The 27,645-nt window shown below is 35.1% G+C and overlaps 1 protein-coding gene across 2 annotated transcripts in view; it reads right to left on the bottom strand.

Annotated features, from left to right (window-relative positions):
- The window catches only part of MSH3 (mutS homolog 3), a 291,930-nt gene that overhangs the window by 111,747 nt on the left and 152,538 nt on the right, over positions 1–27,645 (bottom strand). For both annotated transcript variants that reach the window (XM_037801425.1, XM_037801426.1), the window contains exons 13-17: positions 20,017–20,149; positions 15,477–15,664; positions 14,563–14,731; positions 8,265–8,329; positions 5,793–5,909 (exon numbers count right to left, since the gene is read on the bottom strand). In XM_037801425.1, coding sequence (XP_037657353.1) covers positions 5,793–5,909; positions 8,265–8,329; positions 14,563–14,731; positions 15,477–15,664; positions 20,017–20,149 — 672 coding nt within the window. The remainder of the gene's footprint in view (positions 1–5,792; positions 5,910–8,264; positions 8,330–14,562; positions 14,732–15,476; positions 15,665–20,016; positions 20,150–27,645) is intronic.

The following is a 27,645-nucleotide window of genomic DNA, read 5'->3' as shown; positions in this document are numbered from 1 at the left end:
TATCATAACTTGATTACTGAGTTTTCCTTTTGTTTTGTTTAGGACGGAATTACATGTATTTAAAACAGCATCTATACAATGACATCTATTAACAACACATTACACACTTCAACTTCGATATAATTAACACAAATGTAGTGATCATTTTCATTTAACTTAGATAACATGACCCGCTCAGATGGGTCACCTTTCTTTGTGCTTCTCCTTCATAACATCATTCAAAGCTGGAATAACATTTTCAATATCGTCTCTCCCACTGAGCTGAAAGCTTCTCAAATGGAGAGCCCACACTGGTCTGATTTACCTACTGCTGTAGCCCTAATGTCTAGCCCATTTCCTTGGAAAACAGTAAACACCGTAAAAAATACCTGTTGCATGCAAACAAAAAAAATATTTTTTTCTACTTCAGTTACCTTATTTATAATGTAGATTAAATTAAATTTTAGATTTGCCTTAAAAAACATAATGGCCAATTCCTCAAACCTCTGGGTAATTAAAACTATAATAGTTGATGATCTAAAAGTTTAATAAACTCTTATTCAAAGACATTCAGGAAGAGTACAGGAATGCATGTAGGTGTTTCCCCTCCTTTGTTTCCCCATCTTGATGTATGCAATAATGTATAAATTGTGGACATCTATATGTAGTGATCAGCTGTGGATGTTTGTCTACTACAAAAAAGGACCCAAAACTTAATTTTAAGATATGCCCAGTATAAAATGTCTTTTTTAGGTAAAGAACAATACATAACTGAGCCTAAACTTTTGGAGTTAAAACTCTGTATTCAAGAGGCATTAAGAGACTTTGTTCAATACCATTTTCAAACTTTAAAAAATATATATGCGGTGATAAATTTTTCCAAGACTGAAAAAAAGTGTTATTACAACTTAATTAACCATAAATAGGTCCAAGAGGAAAGTTGAAGGGAAAACTAACACTATATGATTTCTTTTTAATAACCCTCAAGGCAGGTCTTCATCACCTGAGTTATATAAGTAAATTTCAGAAAGGTTAAGCAATTAGACTACGGTCACAAAGCTATTAAACAGCAACTAGATCCAAACTATATCTTTATATCACTTGACCTCACAGTACAATTTTATGGACTCCCACTGGCATTTTCCCTTGTTTTTGTACATACATAGATATAAAACAGAAATAAGTTGCTTGCTCTCTGAAAAAGAAATCATCTTTTAGCTCAGGCATGTCATATCCTTTTAGAGAAGACTCAAAGGAAAAAAATAAAGACTATTATGTTAAATGTCTCTCAAAAATATTTTTCTTTTGTAGTTCAGATTTTAGAAACTTTGAGTTAGTCTTTTTGCTTCTTAAATCCAAAGAATTTAGAGTGCCTCCGAGCTTGAAAAGGGTATCTACATTAAGCTACTGTGACCATCAGTTATTTCTATATTGTCCTTATTTTTGATTTAAAAAAAAGGTTAATTTCTGATTTTTCTACTCTTATTAAAATAAGGTATTTTATGCAGATTACTTTTTCAGATCACTTGACATTAAGTGTCCACCTATGATTTTGTTAGCTATTTGTGAATTAAAAAATAAATTTACAGTATATTTTATACTTCCTTGTCTAACAGAACATACTGAATGTAATTTACCCATTTCTCACTGAATTAAAGTTCATCAAAACAAACAACACAAATCACACTCACAATATTAGAGTCTGTGCAAAACTCCAAACATGAAGGAGATGGGCCTCTTTAAAAGTGGACAGTATCAGACAGGCAGTCCTCAGTTGCCATCTTAAAAATGCCTCATAGTTTGTCACATGCTGCAAACATGTAATTCTCCTGGGTGGCTGTCCACTGATCATGCTTTGCCATAGCTGGTCTGGCTTTGATTTTAGATCTGACCACTTCATTATTTTTTGGACTGTGGCACATGCTGTCCTTGTTCTCCTAACTACTGACCAATCTGGTTGTTTTCCTTTCCTGGCACTCCCTTTTACCCAAGGCAGAGCCACATTTGACATATCTGCCCTTGCCTCTCTAGACAGAAGTGTCAAAGCACTTCTGGCACTAACGGTCAATCTTTTTCTTACTCTCACTTCCTCCTTCTCAGGTCCTATCCAGCCACCAAGTCCCTAATTTGCAACTACCCAGCAGCTGGGGGTTGAGGATAATTGCCCCTTCTGATCGTCTAATTTCTAGGATGGTAATAAGTGACATCACTCTTAATGGGTCCTAAATAAGTTTTAAAAAAAGACAAAAAGCAGGGAGCACTGAGGTAATTACTTTGATATTGACAACAATCTTCTTTTATGTCAATGGCATAAATAAAATGTGAATAAAATGAAAAAATATCACAAACCTTAAAAATCATCACAACGTTTAAGGAAACCTTGTTTGACTTCTTGGTCTTTTCCATTTACTATACCTTGAGAAATTTCAAAGGGATTGTCCTTAGAAAAATGACAAGTCAAAAAATGGGCAACACAGATAATGATCTAATATAGTTGTTAAAGCGCTTGCCTGAAGATTGAGGTTATATCCTAACAACATGTACCTTCATCACTAAGCCATCAACCGATTTAAGGTTGAAATCAAAGTACAATGACCAAAAGATATTGCTGGATCTGTGGGAAGTAGATTAAGACACTTGGGTTCTAGACCTATTATAATGAACAGCAAAGTTTACTAGCAGAGGATATCTGAAGTTAATAGAGATGGGAAATATTTTATTTTGCATTTGCAAATGCATTTGAGCTACTATATGCGAGATACTAGAATTCAATTTTTAAAGAATTTGCAGTTAAGAAAATCATTCAGTATCTACAGCCCACCTTCTAGTGCACAAGAAAATAGATCCGTATTTTGAAAGAGCATTCCATTCAGTTTCTACAGCCTTGATTTCTTACAACATTTGATCAAAAGCAGTATAACTAATACATAACAGTGAATACCTCAGCAAGAGACAAATACACTTGTATGGCTGGTATTAACTCCTCTGATGTCGGGTTCATAAAGGTTAATAATTTTTTAATGACATCATATACACACCATCTGGCACCTTAAAAAACAGGGTTCATAACAATCAATGCTGTTCTCAAGTGGGGGCTCTGCTCTAAATGCTTTAGCTAAATATCAGCCAATATTTTTTAATAAAAATTTTAATATATTTTCTTATTTGAAAAGCAATATATGTACACTGCAGAAATTTTGGAAATATATATCAGCAAAGTAAATTAAATTAAAATCACCAGTAATCTCACCATGCAGAAATAATTACCGTTAACATTTTGAGATTATAGGGGTGGGTGTGTGTGGGTGTGTGTGTGTGGGTGTGTGTGTGAAAAGACGTTTCTCCAAAGATGTACAAATGCCCAAATGGCCAGTAAACATATCAATAATAATAATAAGCATATTTATATATTTAATCTTTAAAAATAAAAAAGATCTGTATGCTGTGTACGTACGTGAATATAAAGATATACAGAATTGTATTGCACATTAATACTGTGTGGTATCCTCTTCTTCACCTAGCAATATATCATGAGTATCATATTCTGTAGCAACGTTATTTCATTATTAGCTAACTCTTACCAACTCTCAACTACAGTACAGAGGTGGTATGATTAAAGTAGAGTTCTCTTGGATTAATTTGGTAATAGGCCCCAGTCAGAAGGCTGATGCAGAAATAATGGCAGGAGGTAACAGAGGGGAGCTAGATGAGAACAGGAGAAGAACCGACAAATGAAACAGACATTTCAAAGGGAAACAGATTTTGGGAATTTGATGACAGATAAAGGGATAAAAAAGAAGAAAGAATCAAGGATAATGCCAAAGTTTAGCGTGGGACACCTGAACTTCTTTTGGTCAGAATAATGAGAGAGAGAACATAATACAGATCTGTAAAATCATGAATGCTATGAATAGAGTGAACATGGAATTACCTCCCTAAATCCCAGGACCTTAGAGAATGTAGCCCCTGAAACCTAAAAGGAGTAATATTAGTCAAATTTTCATGCTCCCAGTGACACTACTAAGAAAAAGCCAAGAAAACTGAGACTCAATGTTCCTGGAATCTGTTAAAGTTAGAAATAGAAAGTGAATTGGAAAAGGGACTGAATACAGCAAACTTCCTTCCCTGGATTCTAAACCCTAGTCAAGATAAGTAAATTGGATCTCTTTATGACCCTACAATTCAAGACTCCTCTGTGCAACAAAAGGATTGGTACCTACTTACTACTCTTTAAAAACTCTCATATAATACTTTTTTTTGTTCTGTTTTTACTTGTCAGGTTGGCTACCTAAAATATGGAATAAAGCTTCCTGAAGTACCTCACTGAATATTTACTAAGTTTTTAAAGAGAGAGACTAACAGAGAGATTTCTGTTTACAGTGGTGTCCACAGCTTCATCTAGGGCAGGCTCTACAGCCTGATCGTAAAGGGTACCTACCTGTTGGATGGCCAGGCTTGAACCTTGGCTCTACTCTTTACCCCTATTGTGACAACATACTTCATATTTTTGTATCCCACTTCATTCATTTGTAAATTGAGGATGATAATAATACTTACCTCATGGGCTCTTATGAGGAATAAGTAAGTGTAAATATCAATTAGTCCACGTTAGATCAGTGCTGGACTGGAGCCAGCTCCTGACCTGTGAAAGTCAGTTGCACACATCTCTTCCCAACTCCAGTTCAGTGACAACATATTAGCAGATTGCAGTCAGCCATGGTGGGAGTATTTACACCACAGAAATCAGCAAACATTACAAACACCATTAGTCTCCCAGAAAGCCTGTTGTTAACCATTTACCAGCATACCACTGACTTAGACCATAGTTTCAAAAATGTTTATGACTGCTACTTCTAGAGTCCATGCTATTATTATTAATACAGATGTTATCAAATGGACCTAACTTTCCCATAAATTAATTGGTCTTCATTTCTTGGTAGAAATCTGTTAATAAGAATACATGACTATTAAGAAATCCAGAATGTAAGACATGCTATAAGACAAAGGCAAGAACTCTTCAAAAGAATCTTATAAGAAAGCAAAAAAGTGGAGGGACCATTATAGATCCAAGTAGACTTAAGAAACTATATAACCAAATGTAATGTGCAAACCTTGATTAGATCTTTCACGTGAAAAATTTGGGAGGGAGGGCACAACTGAGTAAATTCAAATATATTCTTAAATTAATATTAATTTTTCTTAGGTATGATAATGGTGTTTATAATTATGTAGTAGAAAGTCCTTATTTTTAGAAGATGAATGCTTAAGTATTTAGGGGTTCAGAAATAAAAGTACATGAAAGAGAAAGAAAAAACAAATGTGGCAAAATGTTAACATTTGATTAATCTAGCTGAAGGGTGTATGGGTATTCATTTAAATTTTCCCATAGATTTAAAAATTTTCAAAGTAAAAACTTAGAGGAGAATATACAGGATGTAAAAAACCAAGAAAAACATTTAAATGGAGATAATAAAAAGGAAACAACTATCCCATACTTGCACACCTTTGAAAGAGATGTTAAGCTTTTTCAAAAGAAAGGTAAACAAAATTCCAAAGAGGCATTTCAAAAAGTGCCTCTAACTAAACATCCTTGGCAACAAAGTGTTAGTACAGTAACAATAAAGTGTATTTGGTCCTTCACTGAAGACTGAGTTTACATTTCAATGGTTTAAAAATAAACTGGAGAGCACGTGTACTCAACTATTTTATGGCAGGTCACAGGCAGTAATCTCTACTTTTCTTTTTGATGGAAAGGTTTTCGGGTCTATTTCTCATAACAAAAAGTCAGATTATATTTTTCATTGTAAACTCACTCTAGAAAATCTAGCCATTCAGCATTGCAGTCAAGGACCAGCTGCTCCCGGAGCTGATTCAGATGTCTGTAATTTTCTATAATAAAAGGAGAGTGAAAGCGGCTCACAGCTTTTGTGCTAGAAGAGAAGGAGAAAACATAAATTGGAAATCAAGGTTACTAAGAAATCTGTAATGCCATCACTCCAGAAATTAAAGTAGTTATTTACTATTCTCTCATGAACCTTGAAAGTAAATAGCTATAAACAGAGCACATTCTTTAATTATGGTCTTGAACTCTATTGATTTCAAAGGTCTTTGTTGTAAGTAAAATACTTGGAGTTCAAATGACTTTGTTCAGGAAGATTTTAAAATGCATTTCAAGTTATATCCATATGGCAGAATCATATCTTTATTTCATAAGCAGAAAACTTTTTTTCTTTAAATTACACTAAATGAAAATGCTTGCTTGTTTTTTTCTTGAAAAGATCAGAAGCAAATATGGCAAAATAAGGTCTGACAAAGCTGGGAGGTGGATACTTTGGTGAAGTCCACATTATTCTTTATATTTTGTACTTTTCTGTATGATTGATATATTTCAATGGAAAGAAATGTAAAGCATTAAAAAGAATAGCAATGCATTAATTCAGGAGGCAATCAAAGAGGAGCTCATAATCTAACTATAGCTTCAGAGCGGCACTGGATAGGAAGAAAGGACAAATGCCCCTCTTCCAGGCTTGACTATAATCTATAAGACCTTCATCAAGAAGTCGTGGTGCACAGCAGGGGACACCATGAGTTCCCCGTCAGAACACCCAAGTTCAAAGCTCTGACTCTGCCACATACTTGCTAGTAATATGACGGGGAAAGTCATTGACCTTGTTTAAAGACCATTTTCCTCATCTATAAAATGAGAATAATAGTAACCATCTTATAAATGCTGTTGAGAGGACCAAGTCAGACAGTGCTTAGCAGAGGACCTATGGCGTAAACACTCAATAAATGTTAGGAATCCTTTAGTGGTGGTGGCATTGGTGGAGGCTGTTAACGTTGTGGATGTTATAATGACGAGGTCTTAAAGAAGAAAAGGTCAGGGTTGAGCAACAGGCAGGTGATGACAAGAGTGTACACTGGCCTTTGTTAGCTCCCCCACTCCTGTTATATATTGTCATAATTACCTGTCACGTAAACTCACTGATGATGTACTAACCTACCCTCCTCAAGGCCTCAGTGGTCATACAAGAGATAAAGAATTACAATGAACCTTCCCCAAATCATCTCATCTGTTTGTTCCATTTACATTACTGAATGCTCAAAAGATACTGGCAATGATTTATGCCTTGCTTGTTGCTTTTAAATTATGTTATTTTAAATATATGCAAATACATTTATCATAGCTTTTCTCTTCTGGTAAACTGCATTCAGTGAGACATTTCCGTTATTGTTCTAGATAGGCTAACATGATTTTTAGTAATTTCTCTTCCCAAAGCTGATTTCCTTTCATTAGCTATAGTACAGGACGGAACTCAATAAAGGAAAGAATGTGAAGAAAGAAAACAATATCCCCTAAAATACAACAATATTCAAGCTTGAGATAACATAGAAAAAAAAGGATGTCATTAGGGCTAAAGAAACCCTTCCTTGTGCCTTCAGCATCCTTTGCTAGAAGCAAGGGATAAAAAATAGCTTTCTTTTAAAACTAAAATAATTTTAATAATGTCAACATTTTCCTTCATCCTTAATACAGAGTTCCTTAACACCATAATCAGCTACCACTCCCTCTTCTACTACCTTAGACAAATGCTAACATTTTCACCTCAAGTTCATGCAAAGTATTAATAACAGTAGCAATTAATATCCCACAAAGGAGTCTACTCACAGGAGTATATACTCCTTTAGCACTACTTCTTTAAATGAGTTCCCTTTTGGGGATTAATGTCTAATCAAAGAGAAAAGGCAGTTTCCATGTGGTTCTCTATATCTGTGTTTGATTAATTTATTTTCATCAATTCATGATGTAACTTACAAGTAACAAGATGTAAAGACCTATTATAAGTATTTCCCATGGAAAGCATTAAGAATAAAGAAATGTAGAGCTCAGTGAAGTAGAAAATGAAATTTCAGCTTCTTAAAAGAAATGTCAGGCACAGCATTCATCAAGAAGTTCAAGCAACCAAATTAATCTTATAATTGAAGGTTCCTCAACTTTTTTTCATGTGCTTACAGAGTACACTGAGCTTTATGAATAGAGCATCAATTTGCAAAACAAGAAAACAGATGTATACAAATAAGACAATCTTTTAAAAGATATTTTAAAATAAATAATGAAAAATAGTTAAAAATAATTCTCTTTGTTAAAAGTCTCTTAAGAAAATCAAAAAAGGAAGAATTGTTTTTAACTTCAAGGATGGGTTATCATCAGTCCAGTAGCACATAGGTTTAGAGATGTCATTATAATTCATGTTAATAAGAAAAATATATATTTTTAAACCTACCTTCCAACCTTAACCCAATCAGCTGGTATACAAGATAGAGCAGAGTTCTTCATTTCAATCAAAAACTAAAATAAATGCAAATAAACAAACAGATATTTCAATGATGATTACCACTATACTTTAAAAGCTTCCTCAAGTTTGTGCTATAATAGTTTAGTAAATGTTAGAAATTCTAAATATTACAAATAAGTCCATTCTGAGTGTCTCTTGAAGATGCAAAACCAATGTGGTGGCTGCACATCTTCCAGGACACGCAGAAGCTGCCCCAAGATGAGTGGGGTAAAACCCTGGACACAAGGGAAACCACATGGCTCTGGAGAAGAACCTGATCCAGGATCTGCATGCCCTGGGCTCTGTCAACACATACCCTCATCTCTGTGCTTTCCTGGAGAGCCAATTCCCAGATGAGGAGGTGAAACTCATCCAGAAGGTGGGTGGCTATCTGACCAACCTCCACAGGCAAGCCGATCTGCAGGCCAGGCTGGGTGAGTATCTCTTCCAAAGGCTCATCTTCAGGCACAGAGCCTGCAGAGCCCAAAGGCCTTTGGGGGACTCCTCTACATTCCCCTCGCTCTAGGCTTCTGCCTGAGCCCATCCTTCCAGCCAGCAGGCATCTCTTTAACCAACCACTTTGTAGCCCTCTAACAAGCCATGAACCAAAAGTAAACAATGAAGCATTTTGCAGGGGAAAAAAATCCCATATTGTTTTTGGGATAGTTTATATATGTCTTCACAGTCAAACTTCTTTAACTATGATTCCAATACTCAGAATAAAGTACAATTAGTACTGAGCAAAAAGTTTGCAATAAAAGACGTAACTTGGGGCTTTAATGTTTATAAATTATGTGCATATTATGAAGGATGATTTTTCATTAATGACTTCTTTCATTTATTAGCACCCACTTATCTTAAGAATTCTAACAAATTCTAATAAGAATGAATTTCTAAATACATGAAATTTTAAAATATTCCATAATTATTAGATGTTACTTCATTTTGAGATATGGTCCCTCCCCTGTTCTGTATTGGAGAGCATTAATCATAACAGATTTTATCCAAGGAGCCAAAGTCCTTATCTAAAAGTATCCTCATAAAGAAAGCACTGACTTCCCAAACTATAAAGAGAGGATGATATTTCTTCCTATACAAGTGTTTAAGTTTGCTCCTACATGAACCCTATATTTATAGATCCAATTTTGCTCTGCAAGCAAGCTTTTCTGAAGGCAGCCAGGGAGCAAGTCAAGTTCTATCACACCTGTCATTCTGAGTATTAGTTGTACATCATCTCTTCTTAGTGTGCTCTCATTACTATATTAGCATAACAAAATTCAACACTTTATTTAAATAAATTTTTAAAATTTATTTTGTGCAGAATGGAACCCAGAAGCTCTGTGGCTAACATCAATTTTAAGGTGGCTACAAGAACTTTAAAAATTTATCAGTTTTATAACAGTTTGGGTATTTATAACATGCAAATTATTAATAGTATCAACCTGGCTCCTAACCGTATATTTTCATCAACAGAAACATGGTAGCTCTTACATTAATTATAATAAGAATCAATGGTTTATTTTAAGTGTTTTTACCCTTAACAAAAATTTTGGAACCAATGATGTCCTTGTGTATAGAGAGGAATTAAAACAGTTTCAAATATGTCACAGCCAAATAGCTAAGGATGAAGAGTCTTAAAAAGCCCTCTTTGACTACAAAAAGAAACTGAAGAAAAAATCCACATAAATATCATTGATGGAAAGAATAAAAATCACTTTAAAACTAATTTCTGCTTCCATGTTATTTTTAAATGTTCTATTAGAAGATGCAGTAGTCTTTTTTTTTATTATTCATTTTATTGAGATATGTTCACATACCACGCAGTCATACAAATCGTACATTTGATTGTTCGCAGTACCATTAAGTAGTTGTACATTCATTACCAAAATCAATCCCTGACACCCTCATTACCACACACACAAAAATAACCAGAATAATAATTAAAGTGAAAAGGAGCAACTAAAGTAAAAAATAACACTGGGCGCCCTTGTGCAGTAGTCTTTTTTATAAAATAATTCTGGGAAGAGCTGTGTCAAAGGCAAACAGCAAAATTCAGGAACATATTGGATCACTGATACTTGGGAAAGACACTTCTAGATCGATTACTCAACCCAGAACTCCACAGGAATTGCTGTCTAAGGGATGGTGGCACTTCTGTAAAGAAGCCAATAAAACTGCCTCTGCCAGGCTCCTGGGCAACCAGTTAGGCTGGTTTCCTTAAGTGAGTGATTTAACATCACACTGCAGCATGGCAGCACAGGGTTCAAATCTGTGCATTATACATCTCACAAACTGCTACTAGTCACAGCCATTTGGAGCATCTCGGCAATAATTTGGACCATAACTTAAATTTGCTCTAGGGACTACATTGCCGCAACAAATTATAGACATAGCCCATACAGGATGGAAAACAGAGAAAGTGAAAGTCAAGAAAGTCCATGTGGACCTCCTGCTTGTTGAATCCCTGGGGCCACTTCTTTGGATAGGGGCTGGTCCTTTTTGTCCTTCTGTGTCCTTAAGCTTTCACCTGTATTCCTACCCAGAGCTGTCATCAACCAGAAGCTTTTTCACTCTTCTACAAAGGCTATGGAATAGGAAATTTTCTATTACTCTTCTTTTTCATACATTCTAAGAATGAACAGACAGATCTTTTGTTTAAGGATTTTATTGCTAATAAAAAGGAAATTAACTAAAATTGAAATGAGCATATATTTCAGAAATCTTAGAAAGTTCTCATAGCAACTTTCCCTCTTCTGTAGTGTGTGACTTTCTTTTTCAGGTGTTGATGTGAGAATTCTGCCTGGTTAGTTCTAGCAATCTCCCATGTCCTTCAGTGGGGACTCAATTCTGTCTTGGTTAAATGCCAGCTGTTGTAACTCAAACTAGAGCCTGTGGTATCACTGGGCTGGCATCATTGCTATGTTTGCTGAAATTCTTAACTCGCTTCCGAAACTGGTTTCTGCTTTCTCCAGAGACACACCTAACCCACTCCTATTCCCTCCCCTTTTCTTTATCACTCTCAATTTTCAAAATTTTTTTTTATTAAATTCAGTTTTATTGAAATACATTCACACACCATACAATCATCCATGATATACAATCCACTGTCCACAGTATGATAACATAGTTATGCGTTCGTCACCACAATCTATCTCTGAACATTTTCCTTCCATCAGAAAGAACCAGAACAAGAATAAAAAATAAAAGTGAAAAAAAACACACAAATCATCCCCCCATCCCACCCCATTTGTCCTTTAGTTTTTATCCCCATTCCTCCACTCATCCATACACTAGATAAAGGGGGTGTGATCCACAAGGTCTTCACAATCACACTGTCACCCCTTGTAATCTATATTATTGTATAATTGTCTTCAGGAGTCCAGACTGCTAGGTTGGAGTTTGGTAGTTTCAGCTATTTTCAAATATTTTTTATTTAAAAGATTTAACAGAGAACACTTTCCATATTTTAAACATATTAACAGATATTTGGATTTGCTGCACCCTATGAATAAATTTTTTTCTAAAGATTTACCCCAATATTTCTTTCCTTTTCTTTAAGAATAGTAACATTTACCAATATTGTTCCACATCTAAATCCTATCATGTCCACTCCATAGTTAATTCAAGGAGAGAGAATTCTCTTTATACACAAAATACAAAAGACACTGTCACAGAAGCATTTTACTGCCTATGTAAAAACAAACCAAGTTTCTGCTTTCCATTAGTTTCTTATAAAGCAATACTTTCTGAGTCAGAGACCATGATCTACCATATACCTGCTAGGTATTCCAAGAGATAAAAAAAATGAATGCTGTCAAAAGCAACACTAGCTTGACAGTCTGGAGCATTTATCTATTTTAAGTAATATCAGCAAGATCCATGTAAAAATTATTACAAAAGTCATATGGAAATCAAATTTAAGATAGAATGGAAGGGTATAAAACAAGAAAATAAATAGTTTTCCTCTCTGCCAATTCACTTCTCATAGGTAATCATATTTGAGATGACTTCTGTTAAAACTTTAAGTATTTCTAAATAATTTGCCTTTATTCCAACTTTTTTAACGGATAAAATTTGATTATAGCAATGCTAAATATTTAGGATTCATTTGGTGTCTGAATGACCAGAGCCACTTCTTCTAAAAAAATCCTGTATTTAGGTTAAATACATTTTCTGTATTAACATACTATTAAAATTCTAGACGGGTTGTTAAAAATCAACAACAGTCCATTCTACAGTTAATAACTAAGAAATTCCTTGCATCAAATTCATTACCTTAACCTAGTAAAGATATTAAAAATAAGATGATTTATCTTCCTCCCTAATCATTTATAATCCAATTATTTGATTCCCATGCTGTGCTCTTTTTTAAACTTCAATGTTACACTAATAATGAACAACCAACCTACTATCCTTTATGAATTCCAGATCATTTTCTGCCATTTTTACTTGGAATTGCCAATTGAACCCAGGACTGTCTTATAAAGATTTAAGCCTTATTTTAGTTTGAATAATATGGAATCTAAAATGTCTTGATTTTATTAAATAAAATCCATGGTGTTGAGAATCTCTTGCATTAATAATTATGAGTGGAGTGAAATAATGATGTGGTAGAAAGACAGTAAGTTTTGGATGGGCAGTCATGGGCTGGAGTCTGGCTTCTAACTTATCTAACTACTCCATGCCTTGGTTTTCTTTCCTGGAACAATCACCTTTTTGTGTTGTTACACAAATGAGGATTAAAAGAGATAAACTATGCAAAGCACATGGCACAGTTCTATACTTAAATAAGCGCTTGACAAATGGCAATAATATCATTATTAATATTATTAATATATTCTAATAATAAATTATTATTAGAATAATGTGTGTAGTGCTCTTATGATAGAAAGTACTTTCACGTGTGTTAATTCAGTTGGTCTCCACAACAGTCTCCTGACAGAGGGACCCATGGAGCATGAGAATGGTAGGACTGGCACTTACTCCCAGCTTCTCCTACTGCACCACCAGGTAGCCATTTTTCTATTACATACATATTTTTTTATTAAAACATTAATCATCTGATGGCCAACAAATACCCAGAATTGTGAGCCTACCCTTTCACTTTGTAAGCTCATGATCACAGGGTGGAACCAAGAGATATAATTAAATATTTGGCGCTTGCCTGAGTCTGAAAATAAACATAAATGTAAATATTGTCAAATCATTTTTATTTTATATAGGGCTCTATGTGGGATGAATGGTGAAATGTCCGCTTAAGTATAACATCTAATAATTGTAGCTAACTTAATCAATGGGCAAATTTACTAAATGGCATAAGGTTAATAAACATTTTAATAAAGATATATAATTTACTGTAGAGTTCCTTATTTCAAATAACCAAAGAGTCAACAATCTTTTGGACAAATATAGAAACCAATGTGGATATAAAAATTATGAAATGAAATCGAACTTTATTCCCACTTGAAAAATATCAACTTTTTTTAAAAACCTGAATAAAATATTCATCCTGTAGAAATCATTCATAAATTTCCTCATCTACGATTTTAATGAAGTAGAATTTCTCAAGTTCTCTCAGCTGGAATCTTCATATTTTATTAAACATAAGATATCAAAGTAGCATGCCTTAAGGCTCAAAATAGGACAGAAAGGTACAATCACATTTAAAAAGTATACTGCTGTTCTTTTTCTGGTTATCATTCAGACATTAACATCAAATTTTAAACAAAAGCACACATCCCAAAAAACACATTCTAAACAGAACTATGTACTCACTAAATATAGGTTTTCACTTTTTTTTTTTTTAACAGCTCTGTACCTGACATCAGAAGGAAGCTCTGCCATTTTATTACTGTGTAATATAATCAATGTAAAGTAGTTCACTTTGCATCATTTCATCACCTGCAAGGCCAGGGATCAAAGACTAACGTCTCTCTCCTGTATTTAGGGTAAATGAATTCTCTTAAGTTAATATTCATAACAGTTGAGGTTTTCTATAATACAATTTCAACTGATACAGCTAAAACAAATGTATTGTTAACTTGCATTATTTTACCAAGGGACTAAATAAACAAACATAACACACAGTTGTTAAAATAATTCCTATCAAACCAGGGTATTACAACATACTTGCAAAGAACAAAACAGAAAATTTTAAAAAGTGATGTATATATGGTAGCCTCTGATTTTTTATTAACATTTAAAATAGTTTTCCAACTTGAAAAAAATACTTAATTTGTGACTTTACCTCCTGTCCTGATACTGTCACAAATTGTGTAGAAGGATTTTTTAGTATTCTTCTTATGTCCTGCAAATGTATTTGGATCTTATCTTTAACTTCCTGAATTTCATCCTTCCTCTTTTTGATTAAAGGGAAGTCAGAAAGGTCTTGGAATAATTCAGTTTTATCCCCAGTTCTAAAAAATGAAAAAATGCAAAAACATATATTGAAGCATATTAATTAAACCAGTTAATTATTTTTCATAGCATAATGAAAGAGCAAATGTTGGGAGTTAGGAAAATGGGACTCCAGTTCCAACTCTGACACTAAATACTTATGGGTATTTTAATTTCTTTGAGGATAAACAAAATGACCCTAATGTCATTTTCATTTTACTAGCTCATGATTCTCATGGTGAAATTAAAAGATAAAATTAAGTATTTGTTGCTTGCCTGTTCAGAAAGTAAACACAAATGCAAATACTGTCAAATCATTTTTCTTTTACATAAAGAAGGCTCTTTGTGGGATGAATTGTGAAATGACTGCCTCTTAAAGGATAACTTTACATATTCTAAAGATAAGGCAGATCATCCCTGGATATCTAGCAAATGAGTGCAAGATGCCATCTGATATCCACGTTTGCATTAATAAAATGCTACTACTTGAGTTTTCATAGGCTTTATATTTTCATCATGTGATATATATGCAGAAGTACTGCATCTATCCTACATGATGAACTGACTAAATTTTAAATATCAAAGTATTATTTTCAGTTATAATGTAGAATACTTGGGCCTTTAGTATTCATATTTCTAATTTCATATATACACATGAAACTTATATCATTACTTCTGGTGAGATCAAGAGTCTATACATCAAATGGAAAATGCATAGGATTATTTGCATTGCTGGAAAGGAAGATCAGAGAGTCTGCTACTTACTTGGCAGCTTGTTCATTAAGTATCTTTAAGTAATGTTCCACTGGGTTGAGGAGTTCCGGAATTTCTATAATAAATGTTTGGAGCCAATCTGACTGAACATGGGAATTAACAGCAGGTATTAATGCTTGAAATTCTGACTTCAGGTGATTAAGGGTTTTGACAATCAAGAAGAACTCTTGGGTAGAACACTGGAAGTAAAAATATTATTTTAACTAAAAAGCATAAGATACCATAAAAATGATGTGTAGTGAGTAATCTCTTACAAATTGGAATCAGACAAAAGAAAAATTAAATTTATTGTATAAAATTAGTTCTGAAATATAGTATCTTTGTTATTCACCTCCTAATTGTTAAATCTATCATTTAAATACTTTATAAAATCAATGTTTTAAAGTTATAAAGAAAATAATTTGAGCCAGGGATAGTAAAGCCAACAATATTATCTTGTTCAGTATATTTTCATTTTAAAATACATTGACCATATAGAAAAAAGAACAGTTACTAATGTCAAAAATATGAAGGACAAATCTGGGGGGATATGTGCAAGACATATGACAGATACAGAACAAAATTCTCCCAAATATAATGAGCTCTCACAAATTCAGAAGAAAGATGAATAGTTCTAAGAATAATGGCTAAACAAACTGAATATGCAGCTTATAGAAAGAGAATGTCAAACAAGTACATGATTAACCTCACACAATTAAAGACAAGCTAATTAAAACTAAAAGATTACATTTTTCACTTATCAGAATGTCAAAGATTTAAAACTTTGATAGTAACCATGTCATTTAGGGTGTAGAGAATAAGACACTTTTATATATTATTAATAGGGGTGCAATCTTGCTGAAGAGCAATCTGGCATATCTTCATAATAAAAAATGCATATACCCTTTTACTTAGCAATTCTACTTTTAAGAATTTATCTAAAATTGTACTTGAACAAATAGGAAAAAATGTGTGTGTATCTTAATATTTATAGTTTTTCACAATAGTAATAAAAAGATGAATAAGAAACAAATATCCAGCAATTGGGATCTTATTAGGAAAGATCCATACAGCATAATATTATCAGAGAGTTAAAAAACATCTGTATATATTTATGTGACTTGCCATAATTTTAACATATATTAAATATACCTAGTACATGTTTATACTATCTACCATATACATTAAATAAATAAATTTATCTACATAGTAAAATGTCATTTGTGATTCTTTAAATAATATGTACTAATATATCTGCATGTATATAAATAAAAATTCCAGCAGCACACTTTGCTGCGGAAGAGCTTTAGAACAGATCCACATCATAGAAATGGGAGAATTCCAACCTAAGCCATACTGAAAATGTAGTTTTGGGCTTATACTAGCTTGGCTAAGAAATTCTCACCTATAAAATTCTGGACATAGTCTCCTCTCAATGTTTACAAAGTACTATTATCCTTTAAATCCATTCACCGAATTTAACAGTTATATACCACCTTCTTATAAAACAATTCTTGAGCAAAGTTAGTATGAGTTCCTGTGACTAACCTATTTTCTAAGATTTGACTTTGAAACTTTACTTCCAAAGAAATGGTTATTTTAAAATGCCAAGGGTAGCCCTTGGGATTCTCTATTACTATCATAATTCATGCATACTCCAAGGCACTTTCAACATAAGCCATAAGGCCTAGGCTTACCACTGTTCCAATATCCAAATACAGCATTCCTTGCCATTTTATCAATTTCACATAATTGGGAGATTCTATACCTAGGACATCACTCACCAGTTGGTGAATATAGCAAAAGCGTATTTAGAGTAGGCTAATACTAAGGAACAGACATGTACTTGATGGTAGGTTCCAAGAACCAGCTAACTAATCCACAAAAAATTGATTTAAAGTGTTTAGCCTTCCTAAAGTTGGTTTGTCACCAAATCATTCCTACCTTTCACTTTTCAAACCAATTTTTAGGTACATTAAACGTGTAAACATTAAAACAGCAACAAAGAAGAGCTTCTGAATGAGTCATAAGTTTTTATAGCAAATCATATTTTGCAGTTCCAAAGAAAAAATCATTCTTGCTCTGTATATTGGCAAATTTGTAAATGAATTAATGCTATTCTGACTTTTATTAAAGGTTTGGAACTTTTGTGAATATACAAACCTATGAGATGCAAACATTACAATAAAGTTTAAAGGGAGGCAGCATGGAATCACAGCAGCATGGAATGATGCTGCCATCCTGATGCCATGGACATCTTGACTCAGCTCTTTTGAGGAGCAATTGGTAAGTTTGCAGCAGTGCTCCTATTTTCTCTTGAGAAAAACAAAAACTTCTGACATGTCAGTGGATCCTTTCAAGTATTAAAGGCAAGGTGCTTGGAGATCTACTGCTTGATGAACAACAGGCACCGGGCCAAGGATACAAAATACAAAATGGTTTGACAGCCAGTCTGTAACCGCAAAAAAAGTCAACCATAAAATTTTCAACTATCAGTACAGCTTCTGCTATCACCAGCAAAATAACCACATAGCGCACCAAGTAATGGTGCAACAGATTGCCCTGACCCCATAACCAACTCATGCATTCTTTCCCTCCCAATTTGTATTCCCCATTCAGAGTTGTACTTTGTTTTTAAATTTAGCTGAGGCATATGGAACAGTTACATAAGTTTTCTTGGGCACTGAAAGTATTCTCAAAGGCAGTCCACGGTAGTCTAGTAAAACTGGGGGGAAATGAGATCCCCCCCCTAAAAAAAAAACTGGGGGGGGAGGCTACAAAAAAGTAAATTGATAAAAAATTGGTCACACTTGAAATTTGGGCATATAAAATTAAGAAATTGGCAAGGATTTAAATTTGGGTAAAAAATTTAATTGGCTTATGAAATGTGGCAGCCAGGGAAAAAAAATGCAATAGTAGCCAAAACAACCACATCAAAAATGGTAGTGTCCAAAAGACACATCCAATAAAAATGCTATGGAACTCACAAAGACCTGGTTTTTTTTTTTTTTTTTTTTTAAATTCAGTTTTATTGAAATACATTCACACATCATACAATCATCCATGATATGCAATCCACTGTCCACAGTATGATAACATAGTTATGCGTTCATCACCACAATCTATCTCTGAACATTTTCCTTACATCAGAAAGAACCAGAACAAGAATAAAAAATAAAAGTGAAAAAAAAACACCCAAATCATCCCCCCATCCCACCCCATTTGTCCTTTAGTTTTTATCCCCATTCCTCCACTCATCCATACACTAGATAAAGGGGGTGTGATCCACAAGGTCTTCAAAATCACACTGTCACCCCTTGTAATCTACATTATTATATAATTGTCTTCAGGAGTCCAGGCTGCTGGGTTGGAGTTTGGTAGTGTCAGGTATTTACTTCTAGCTATTCCAATACATTAAAGCCTAAGAGGTGTTATCTATATAGTGCATAAGAATGTCCACCAGAGTGACCTCTCGACTCCATTTGGAATCTCTCAGCCACTGAAACCATTTTGTCTCATTTTGCATCCCCCTTTTGGTCAAGAAGATACTCTCAGTCCCACGATGCCGGGTCTACATTCATCCCCGGGAGTCATACTCTGCGTTGCCAGGGAGATTTACACCCCTGGGAGTTGGGTCCCACGTAGGGGGGAGGGCAGCGAGTTCACCTGTCGAGATGGCTCAGTTAGAGAGAGAGAGGGCCACATCTGAGCAACAAAGAGGTACTCAGGGGGAGACTCTTAGGCACCATTACATACAACTTTAGACTCTCCTTTGTAAGACCTGGGTTTAAATACTAATTCTTTCACTTACTAGCAAGTTATTAACCCTCTTTCAGCATCACTTTCCATCAGTAAGATGATAAACATAGTATCTTCTCAATGTACAAATGTTTTTACAAGGAACAAAGGTTATAATGTACATGAATGACTTCTGCAAAAGGTAAAACACTATAAAAAGGTTATTTATTAACAATCATAAATACAGCTAACATATTTTTAAAATTTTAAGCATATTTTGAAGTTAGTGTAAATTATTGCTTAAGCATGAAAAACCCCTCTTGTTATGATTGTAAATCTTACAGGATCAAAATCAGAATAATGCTTTTTAACCACTTTCAACAACCACACTTGTTTGCATATTAATACTGCCGCAACTGTTATATCAGCAGATTTCTTAGTGGGTCAAGTAAGGAGTTGCTTTCAGATCAAAAGAAATAAGACCTCTTTTTTCTGAAACAGCAAGTATAAGTTTCTATTTTGCTGATGGTCTGCACTTTAAGGATAAAACATGAGAATATCCTGCATTATAGTTGAAGGGCCTCTATTTCTGTTGCTATAGGCCAGGAGAGGTGGGCAAACTTTACCTTTTACAATGCAATTAAAGTTTCTGAGGATTCACTTATTCATTCCCATGCTGTCTGTAAGACTTTTAAAAATAAAATAAAACAATAATAATAACAATAAAGTTCTGAGATGTTTACCTTTAACATCCTGTGTTCTTGTGCTGAGGAACATTACCAGTTTTAATGGATTTGATTTCTTTCACACTTACTTTTTTGTGATAAATGCTACAGAGTCCTCTCTCTATGTCGGGCAATTTACGTAGATGATTTTCTATCTGACCAAACACACCAGATTCTGAATGGAGAACTTCATATACAGCATCAAGCCGGGCATTTATTTCCCTGTGAGAACAAAGTAATGGCAATTATCAGATATGCTGGGAATTCAGAATGTGGACATTTCCCACTCTAATGCTCAGGACTGTGATACAGCCACTTACAAAAGCACAAAGGAGACATCCCCTCTGTATCTCAGGCTTCTCTCTGTCCCTTATCATTTGAATTCAAGGGCAGGTACCACAAAAGCAAAGGCATTAGCAAGGTGTGGCCTACTGAGACTAGCTACTCAGCAGGTTTCCCTAGCCTCCTGTGCAGAGACTACATTTCCCAGCCTCTGCTGGAATTAGGTGTGGCCATGTACCTGAGTTCCAGTCAATGAAATATGGGTGGGAGGGTCATAAGCCTCTTCTGGCCCTGGCCCATAAGAACCTCCCTTCAAATTCTTCCGCACGCACCGCCCCCCCTTTGCCAGCTGGATACTGATGCTCCAGGTAACCATCAACCTGGTTCCTTGATTGGAGAAAACCCTCCACTCCCAAATCCACTACAGACTGGACTTTAATAATGAGCAAGAAATAAGCTAAAATAATAGGTCTACAATGGGTAACTGAATTTGCTATTTGAACTGACGGATTACCTCAGACAAAAGACAATTCATTCATTTAAGCAACTGCTTCCATAGAGGATTTGGTGCTGGTGGTAAATTGACCAATTGTTTGACTGAAATGGGGTTAGGTATAACTGAACCTAAGCAAAGACTGAGAGTAGCAATAGAAAGGGGTAATGGGGTACAGAGAATATGATATCAGGAGACATGGGAGATCAGGGTTGCAGAATTTTATTGATGGCTATACCCTAAGGTACAGGCCACTCAGAAAGAAGTGGCAAAATTGAAACCGTGACCGACTAAATGTGTCTTAAATCAGATGTGACCCATCAAGTATCTACAAATATCAAAGGCCCACTTTAGGTATAATGGCTAAACGTTGGTATTAAAGACTGAGATAAGGAAATATGTCTCAGTAAATGTCTTTGAATAAATGAATGAATTCATAAACCAGGAAGTGGATGAAAGAATGAACTGACATTTTTGGGGAAATGGAGTGATCTCTCACTGAATACATGCCTTTGTCTGTGAAAATTTTGTTGCTATCACACACACTGATTTGAAGGCAAAGTTTTTATTAGGCTCCTGCCTAAATGACTGCTATTTATGGGTACTTTACTATTAACTGAGTGATTTTATCTTATTTACCCTTAAAATTACCCTGTGAATATGATTCCTGGGGATGAATCTGGATTGAAATGAATTGTGGGATTGAGAACATCTTCTTGACCAAAAGGGGGATGCAAAATGAAACAAAATAAAGTTTCAGTGGCTGAGAGATTTCAAATGGAGTCGAGAGGTCACTCTGGTGGACATTCTTACGCACTATATAGATAACACTTTTTAGGTTTTAATATATTGGAATAGCTACTAAATACCTGAAACTACCAAACTTCAACCCAGTAGCCTTGACTCTTGAAGACGATTGTGTAACAATGTAGCTTGCAAGCGGTGACAGTGTGATTGTGAAAACCCTGTGGATCGCACTCCCTTTATCTAGTGTATGAATGGATGAATAGAAAAATGGGGACAAAACCTAAATGAAAAACAGGGTGGGATGGTGTGTGTGTGTGTGTGTGTGTGTGTGTGTGTGTGTGTGTGTGTGTGATTTGGGTGTTCTTTTTTTATTTTTTATTCTGATTCTGATTCTTTCTGGTGTAATGAAAATGTTCAAAAACTGATTGGAGTGATGAATGCACAACTATAAAACGGTACTGTGAACAGCTGATTGTACACCATGATTGTATGGTATGTGAATATATCTCAATAAAACTGAATTAAAAAAAAATTACCTTGTGAGGTCATGCCTATTCACAATACATAGCCACTATACTAACTTCAGGTCTCACTGCTTTCCCTTTTTTTTCAGGCTCACACCCTCTTCTGCAGAAAGGGCATTTGGTTTAGCATGGCACAGTTGTTTTGTAGATACACACACACTGGCTCCTCCATTCTCAGCAGGGTGGCCTCCTGAATACACCCACTTCTCTCCATCTCAATTGCCTCCATCCTAGTCTAATTAAAATCATTTCTCTTAAAGACTACTGAAACCTTTTCCTAATTTTCCTCCCCACATCTATTTCTGTACCATTTTCCAATCCATTCTCCATATTGCAGCCTGAGTGGTCTTCCTAAAACTCAAGTCTGTTCATGCTATACCTCTGACTTAAGCTTGTCAATGACTTGCCATTAACCTTAGATTCAAATCCAGACTCCTTAATGACCTATGAGGAAACTGACTCCTCTTACCTCTCAAGTCTTACCAAAGATCTCCTGTTACTCTCTTCCTTCCACTCTTAGTTCCAGCCAGAATAACTTTTTCCTAGTATCTTGGCCACTCCAAGTCCTCTGACATCAGAGTTTTCTCACTTGCTACTTGCCTTGCCCAGGAAACACTCTTCCTCTTCTCTACTCACCTGCCCCACTTTGTTTGACAAACTCCTACTCACCCTTCCTCTGACGGACTTTCCTAGTCTCATTAAAGCAGATTTAATACCTTTGCCAATCTATTCCATATCACCTTCTATTTCCTTTCTATAATGCAAATCATTATTGTATTTACTTCTCCACTGTCTGTCTTTCCTGCTAGACTGTAAGCTCAGTAAGGACAGGAATCATTCCTCATCCCCACGGTCTGGGGTCACAGTATTTGCTCAATAAATAGCTGTTGAGTTGAAATGAATTGAAGGTGACAATCTCAAATACAGTGTCTAGTATTTAGAAACTCTCAATTAATACCATTCTTTTTTCAGTACTTAGATTCACATAAGGATTCTGTTTAATAAGAAGATTCCAAAGACTACATATAAAGTAAATCAAGATGAGGTGAAAAAATAAATTAAATTCCCATTGCATAGGATTGTTGTGACAAAATAAATCAATGTTTTGCCGTAACGTTTACCCAAAATGCTATACAAACATAAAGTTTGATTTTAATAACTCTTTCCTGCATAAGTGAAGGATGACACCATTTGGAATAGTTGATGCTACAGATGGTATGAGGACAGATAAAACAATGCCATCTGTGAACATATAAGACAGCCTACAAAGATAGCAATTCTCAAAAATTATAAAGGTTTTCTGAGATACAGAAAGATAAGAGCAACAGAGGTTAATTTAAAATCTAAGCTATATTTATGAAGTCTACCATAAATTCCTTAGAAAGAGACTTTGAAAGAGTTGTGTGTTAAGTTGGTTTGGAACCTGGAAAAACACAAAAGAAGTGGCTTCATTCTAGCCCAGTAACAGCACAAGCAAAACAAACAAACAAAGAAACCAAAACAAAACAAAAAACTACAGCATGTTCACTCATGTACCATTGTGGTTTTAACCCATCCTTCATTTGTTGAGAGACAATAGCTCAGAGATTAAGAATTTGGGCTCAGAAGGCAGACGGTCTCATTACAAACCCAGACTCTGCTATTTCCTAGCTATTTAGCTTCGCTCTAATTTCTTAATCTTTAAATTGGGAATAATAATGGTCCCTAACTCATAGAGTTGTTACAAGAATTCAGTGAAATAATACATGTTAAGCACTTAGCAAAATGCCTGGTACATAGGAAATATTCAATAAATGTTAACTTGTTACAATAACTACTGTCGTGATTGTTATTTGCTTAAAAATTTGTCTGGTAGATACCACAGGAAAAGCATGGGGGAGGGAACAATAACACCCAAAATATAAGCTTGGAAATAACTGTGTATAGACAAACATTAAGATAAAGACATGCAAATAGGCATTTTGTGCAAACTGAACACAAAAGGATTACACAAAGAGAGCTAGTCCCAGGATCTCAAGTGCTAAATCTCACTGGTAGTGGTGATTTGAAGTGGTGGTTTAGTAGGTTGCATTGACACAGAATGCTATAATCGATTAAGGATATCTAAAATGGGCAGGGAGAGAGTGAAACTGTGTGTGGCACTGTATTTACCACAAATTCTCGTCACTGGAGCAGCTATTATTCCACTTTTATCTCCTATATATAGATCAGAATGCATATGAATGACTTCTAATTAAGTTTTTTAAAATAAATAATCTAATACCCTAGTACTGTTCTTGAATTAACAGGAGTAATGAGACTTTCCAAATAAATATAATAAAGCAGTATGTCAGATCACCAGAAAAGAGAACCATAATTTTAGTGCAGTCAGTGAGACAGATTGGTGGCTGTGACAACAAAACAGGAAGTAGCACTGTCAATTAGATGATGATGAAGATATTAGTCCAAGATGTCCCAGTGTCTACAGTTGATTTTATAACACTATATATTCTAAACAAATGAAAAGAAGGCAACTGAGTCATATCATTCCATATGACAAAAGAAAACGGACTTGAGGTGCTGAAGAGTCTACAGCTGATTTTACAACAGCATATATTGTAACCAAATGAAAAGAAGGCACCTGAGTCATTTTATTTCATATGGCAACAATAAATGGACTTGAGGTGCTGAGGATGACAAAGATTCTTCTTTACTCCCAAATACCCAAGGACTAAATGTGGGTGTCACTGGAGTCCTTCACATTTAGAGATAACCTGGGTGATGATGTTAATATCCAGTGTAAGTGGCTGTCACTCACAGACACAGGGTATGACCTATAGCTATTGCCAATGTAAGGATGTGATGGAATCTGCACCTACTGATTGCTATTTAGCTATATGCTACTGCAGTACTGCTAATACTGACTGCTATTGCTATTTGCTAATAATAGAGGATATGCCTCTAAAATCCCAACATAAGGTTATGGAGGGGGGACACATTGTTATTATCTGTTTTGTTTTATTATGAAAAGGTCTCCTCTAAAGACAGACGATACAAAATGAGTAAATTAAATTCAGACATTACCATATTGATCACGCAATTTGGCTAAATCAACTACCTAAATAGCTTAATAGAAACACATACCATAGGCCCTCTCCTACGGTCCAAATATCATTTATTAGATCTACCTTGCTTTCCATTTCACATACACCAATCATTCATCATTCATTAATTCATTCAGTGAACTGAGTGCTTATAAAATGTCAAATGCAGAAGTTAGTAGACGTTAGGGCTATAATTGTTAACAGGAAACCCTTTGGGGCCTGTTTTCAGAGTTTATAGTCTAGTGGAGGACAGTAAAACTTGTAAAAAAGAATTACAGATATCAACATAAGATTATATACATGTTCCAGGGGCAACAGGAACCCATGAAAGGGGCATTTAAACCAGTTTTAGGGGTCAGGAAGGATTTCCTGGGGGAGTGATTGTTTGGGTAGGGACCTGTAGATCTAGTGGAAGATGGACAGTGAAGGTACAAAAGTATGACAGGAGGAGCTAGAGACATCAGCAGGGACCTGCTCAGGTGAGCAACGCAGGCCACACAGGAGCTTTGGCTTTATCCTGAGAGCAGTGGGAACCAATGGCTAATGGTTTGGAAGAGCCTAAGAACAGCAGCAGGAAGACCAGTTAGAAGGGGTATCAGTGTAGTAACCCAGGGGAGTCATGCTGAAGGCCTGAACCTAGCTAGAGGACATGGGAATGGAGAGAAACACAATTTCAAGAGATATTAAGGAGGTAAATTAACAGGTGTGATTGACTAGAAGAGGGAGGAAGGACGAAGAAAAAGTAAGCTGAATAATGAGATACACTATAATAGCATCCACAAATGTCATGTTCCAAGCCTTACAGACCACCAAGGATTTTACTTATAAAATTACATTCTAAAGAGCTATTCTGAATATTTTCATTTTTGCAAATTATAAATCATTCAACAAGCTTTTTCCTCAAATACTCAAATTTTTATTTTATCTTTCTATGGTCTCCTCTCTCCTATTCATACTTCATCATAAAAAGAGCTAACATTTTTTTGAGATCATATTGTCTGCCAAGCACTTTTCTAAGAGCTTTTCATGCCTTCACTTATCAGATAAATATTTATTGAACAACTACAATGGGCCAGGAACCATTTTAGGTTCTGGGGATGCAGCAGTGAACAAAGCAGACAAAGGTACTCTCACTGGGCTTACAATCTAGTGAAGGAAGAGAGACGATTAATAATGTAGGTAGTGATAAGTGCTATGAAAAAAATGGGGATGGATATTCCTATAGACTGGGTGGTCCAAGGAAGGCCTCTCTTGATGAGATAACCTTTGAGCACAGACAACAATGAAGTGAGGGAGAAAGTCATGTGGATTTTTGGAGGGGGAAGTGTGTCAGGCAGAGCAAACGAAAAATGGAAAGGCCCTAAGGCTGGAGCTTGCTTGGTGTGTTCAAGGCACCACGAGATGGCTTTGGTTCCTACCTAACCCTACAACCTCATCTTATACACTCTCTTCCAATCTTATAATACCTTAGCCATACTTGCCTTTGTGCAGTATGCTCAGTACACTAACCTCTGGGCTTTTTTTATGTGCCATTTTCTTTGCTTTGAGCACCATTCCCTGACCCCTGACCCATTTTTGTCTAGCTTAAGCTGAGACCTAAAGGATGAGCGGGTGATAGCTAAACCTTTATCCCCTACTAGTAGAGGGCTCTATAAGATCAAAAATCTTGCTCATGTTTCTATCCTGTAGGAACATACCAAGTGTCTGGCAAAATATGGTTGGTGAACGATATTTTTAAATCAATAAATGAATGAATGAATGGATATTGTAGGATCTCCCAAATGGGAAAGCTGATTATGGAAACAGTTTGTTTCTCCAATCCAAAAGAAGAGTTCATATGTGTAGCATCAAATATTTTGCATTTTTCTTTGGGTATATAGTGGTTGGGTGTGAGTGGTATGGAGTAAAATTTGTAGAGTTAAAATGGGAGAAAGAGGTCAACAAGGCTTAGGGCACCTCATTCTCTTTGCAAGGCTCTGCTAACAGCGAATTCCATGTCATTGCAAATATGATTCCGAGAAAAAGTTTCTTTGAAAAGAAAGACACCTTGGAAATCTTTTTCCCACCAACTTTTAAGGAATTTTATTTCTCTTGTTATAATGAAGTAACATTTTGCCAAGAAACCACAATTCATGCCCTCAAAAATATTAAATACAATTTTCTGAGAGCTACTTTTCATTACTTTAGGCCACAAGCTTGAGCCTTTGTAAAAAGCATAAATATGACTTGCTTCGCTAATGGCGGAAACAGGTGCTTCCCAACCATCCCTCTCATTGAAGACAATCTAAAAAATGAGGTAAAACAAAAACCATATTCAAAAAAGATTTAAAAACCCTTTCATGTTAAAAACAATTAAAAATTAAGACTAGAAGAAAACTTCCACAGGATAAAGGGCATGTATGGAAAACTGAAAGCTAACATTATGCTCAATGGTGAAAGACTGAAAGCATTCCCCCTACGATCAGGAACAAGGCAAGGATGGGCTGCTTTCACCACTGCTATTATATTGGAAGTTCTAGCCAAAGCAAATAGGCAAGAAAAATAAATAAAAGGCATCCAAAATTGGGAAGGAAGAAGTAAAACTATCTC

Source organism: Choloepus didactylus, chromosome 13, assembly GCF_015220235.1.
Source record: "Choloepus didactylus isolate mChoDid1 chromosome 13, mChoDid1.pri, whole genome shotgun sequence".
Classification (NCBI taxonomy): domain Eukaryota; kingdom Metazoa; phylum Chordata; class Mammalia; order Pilosa; family Megalonychidae; genus Choloepus; species Choloepus didactylus.
This window is presented reverse-complemented; position numbering and strand designations above follow the sequence as displayed.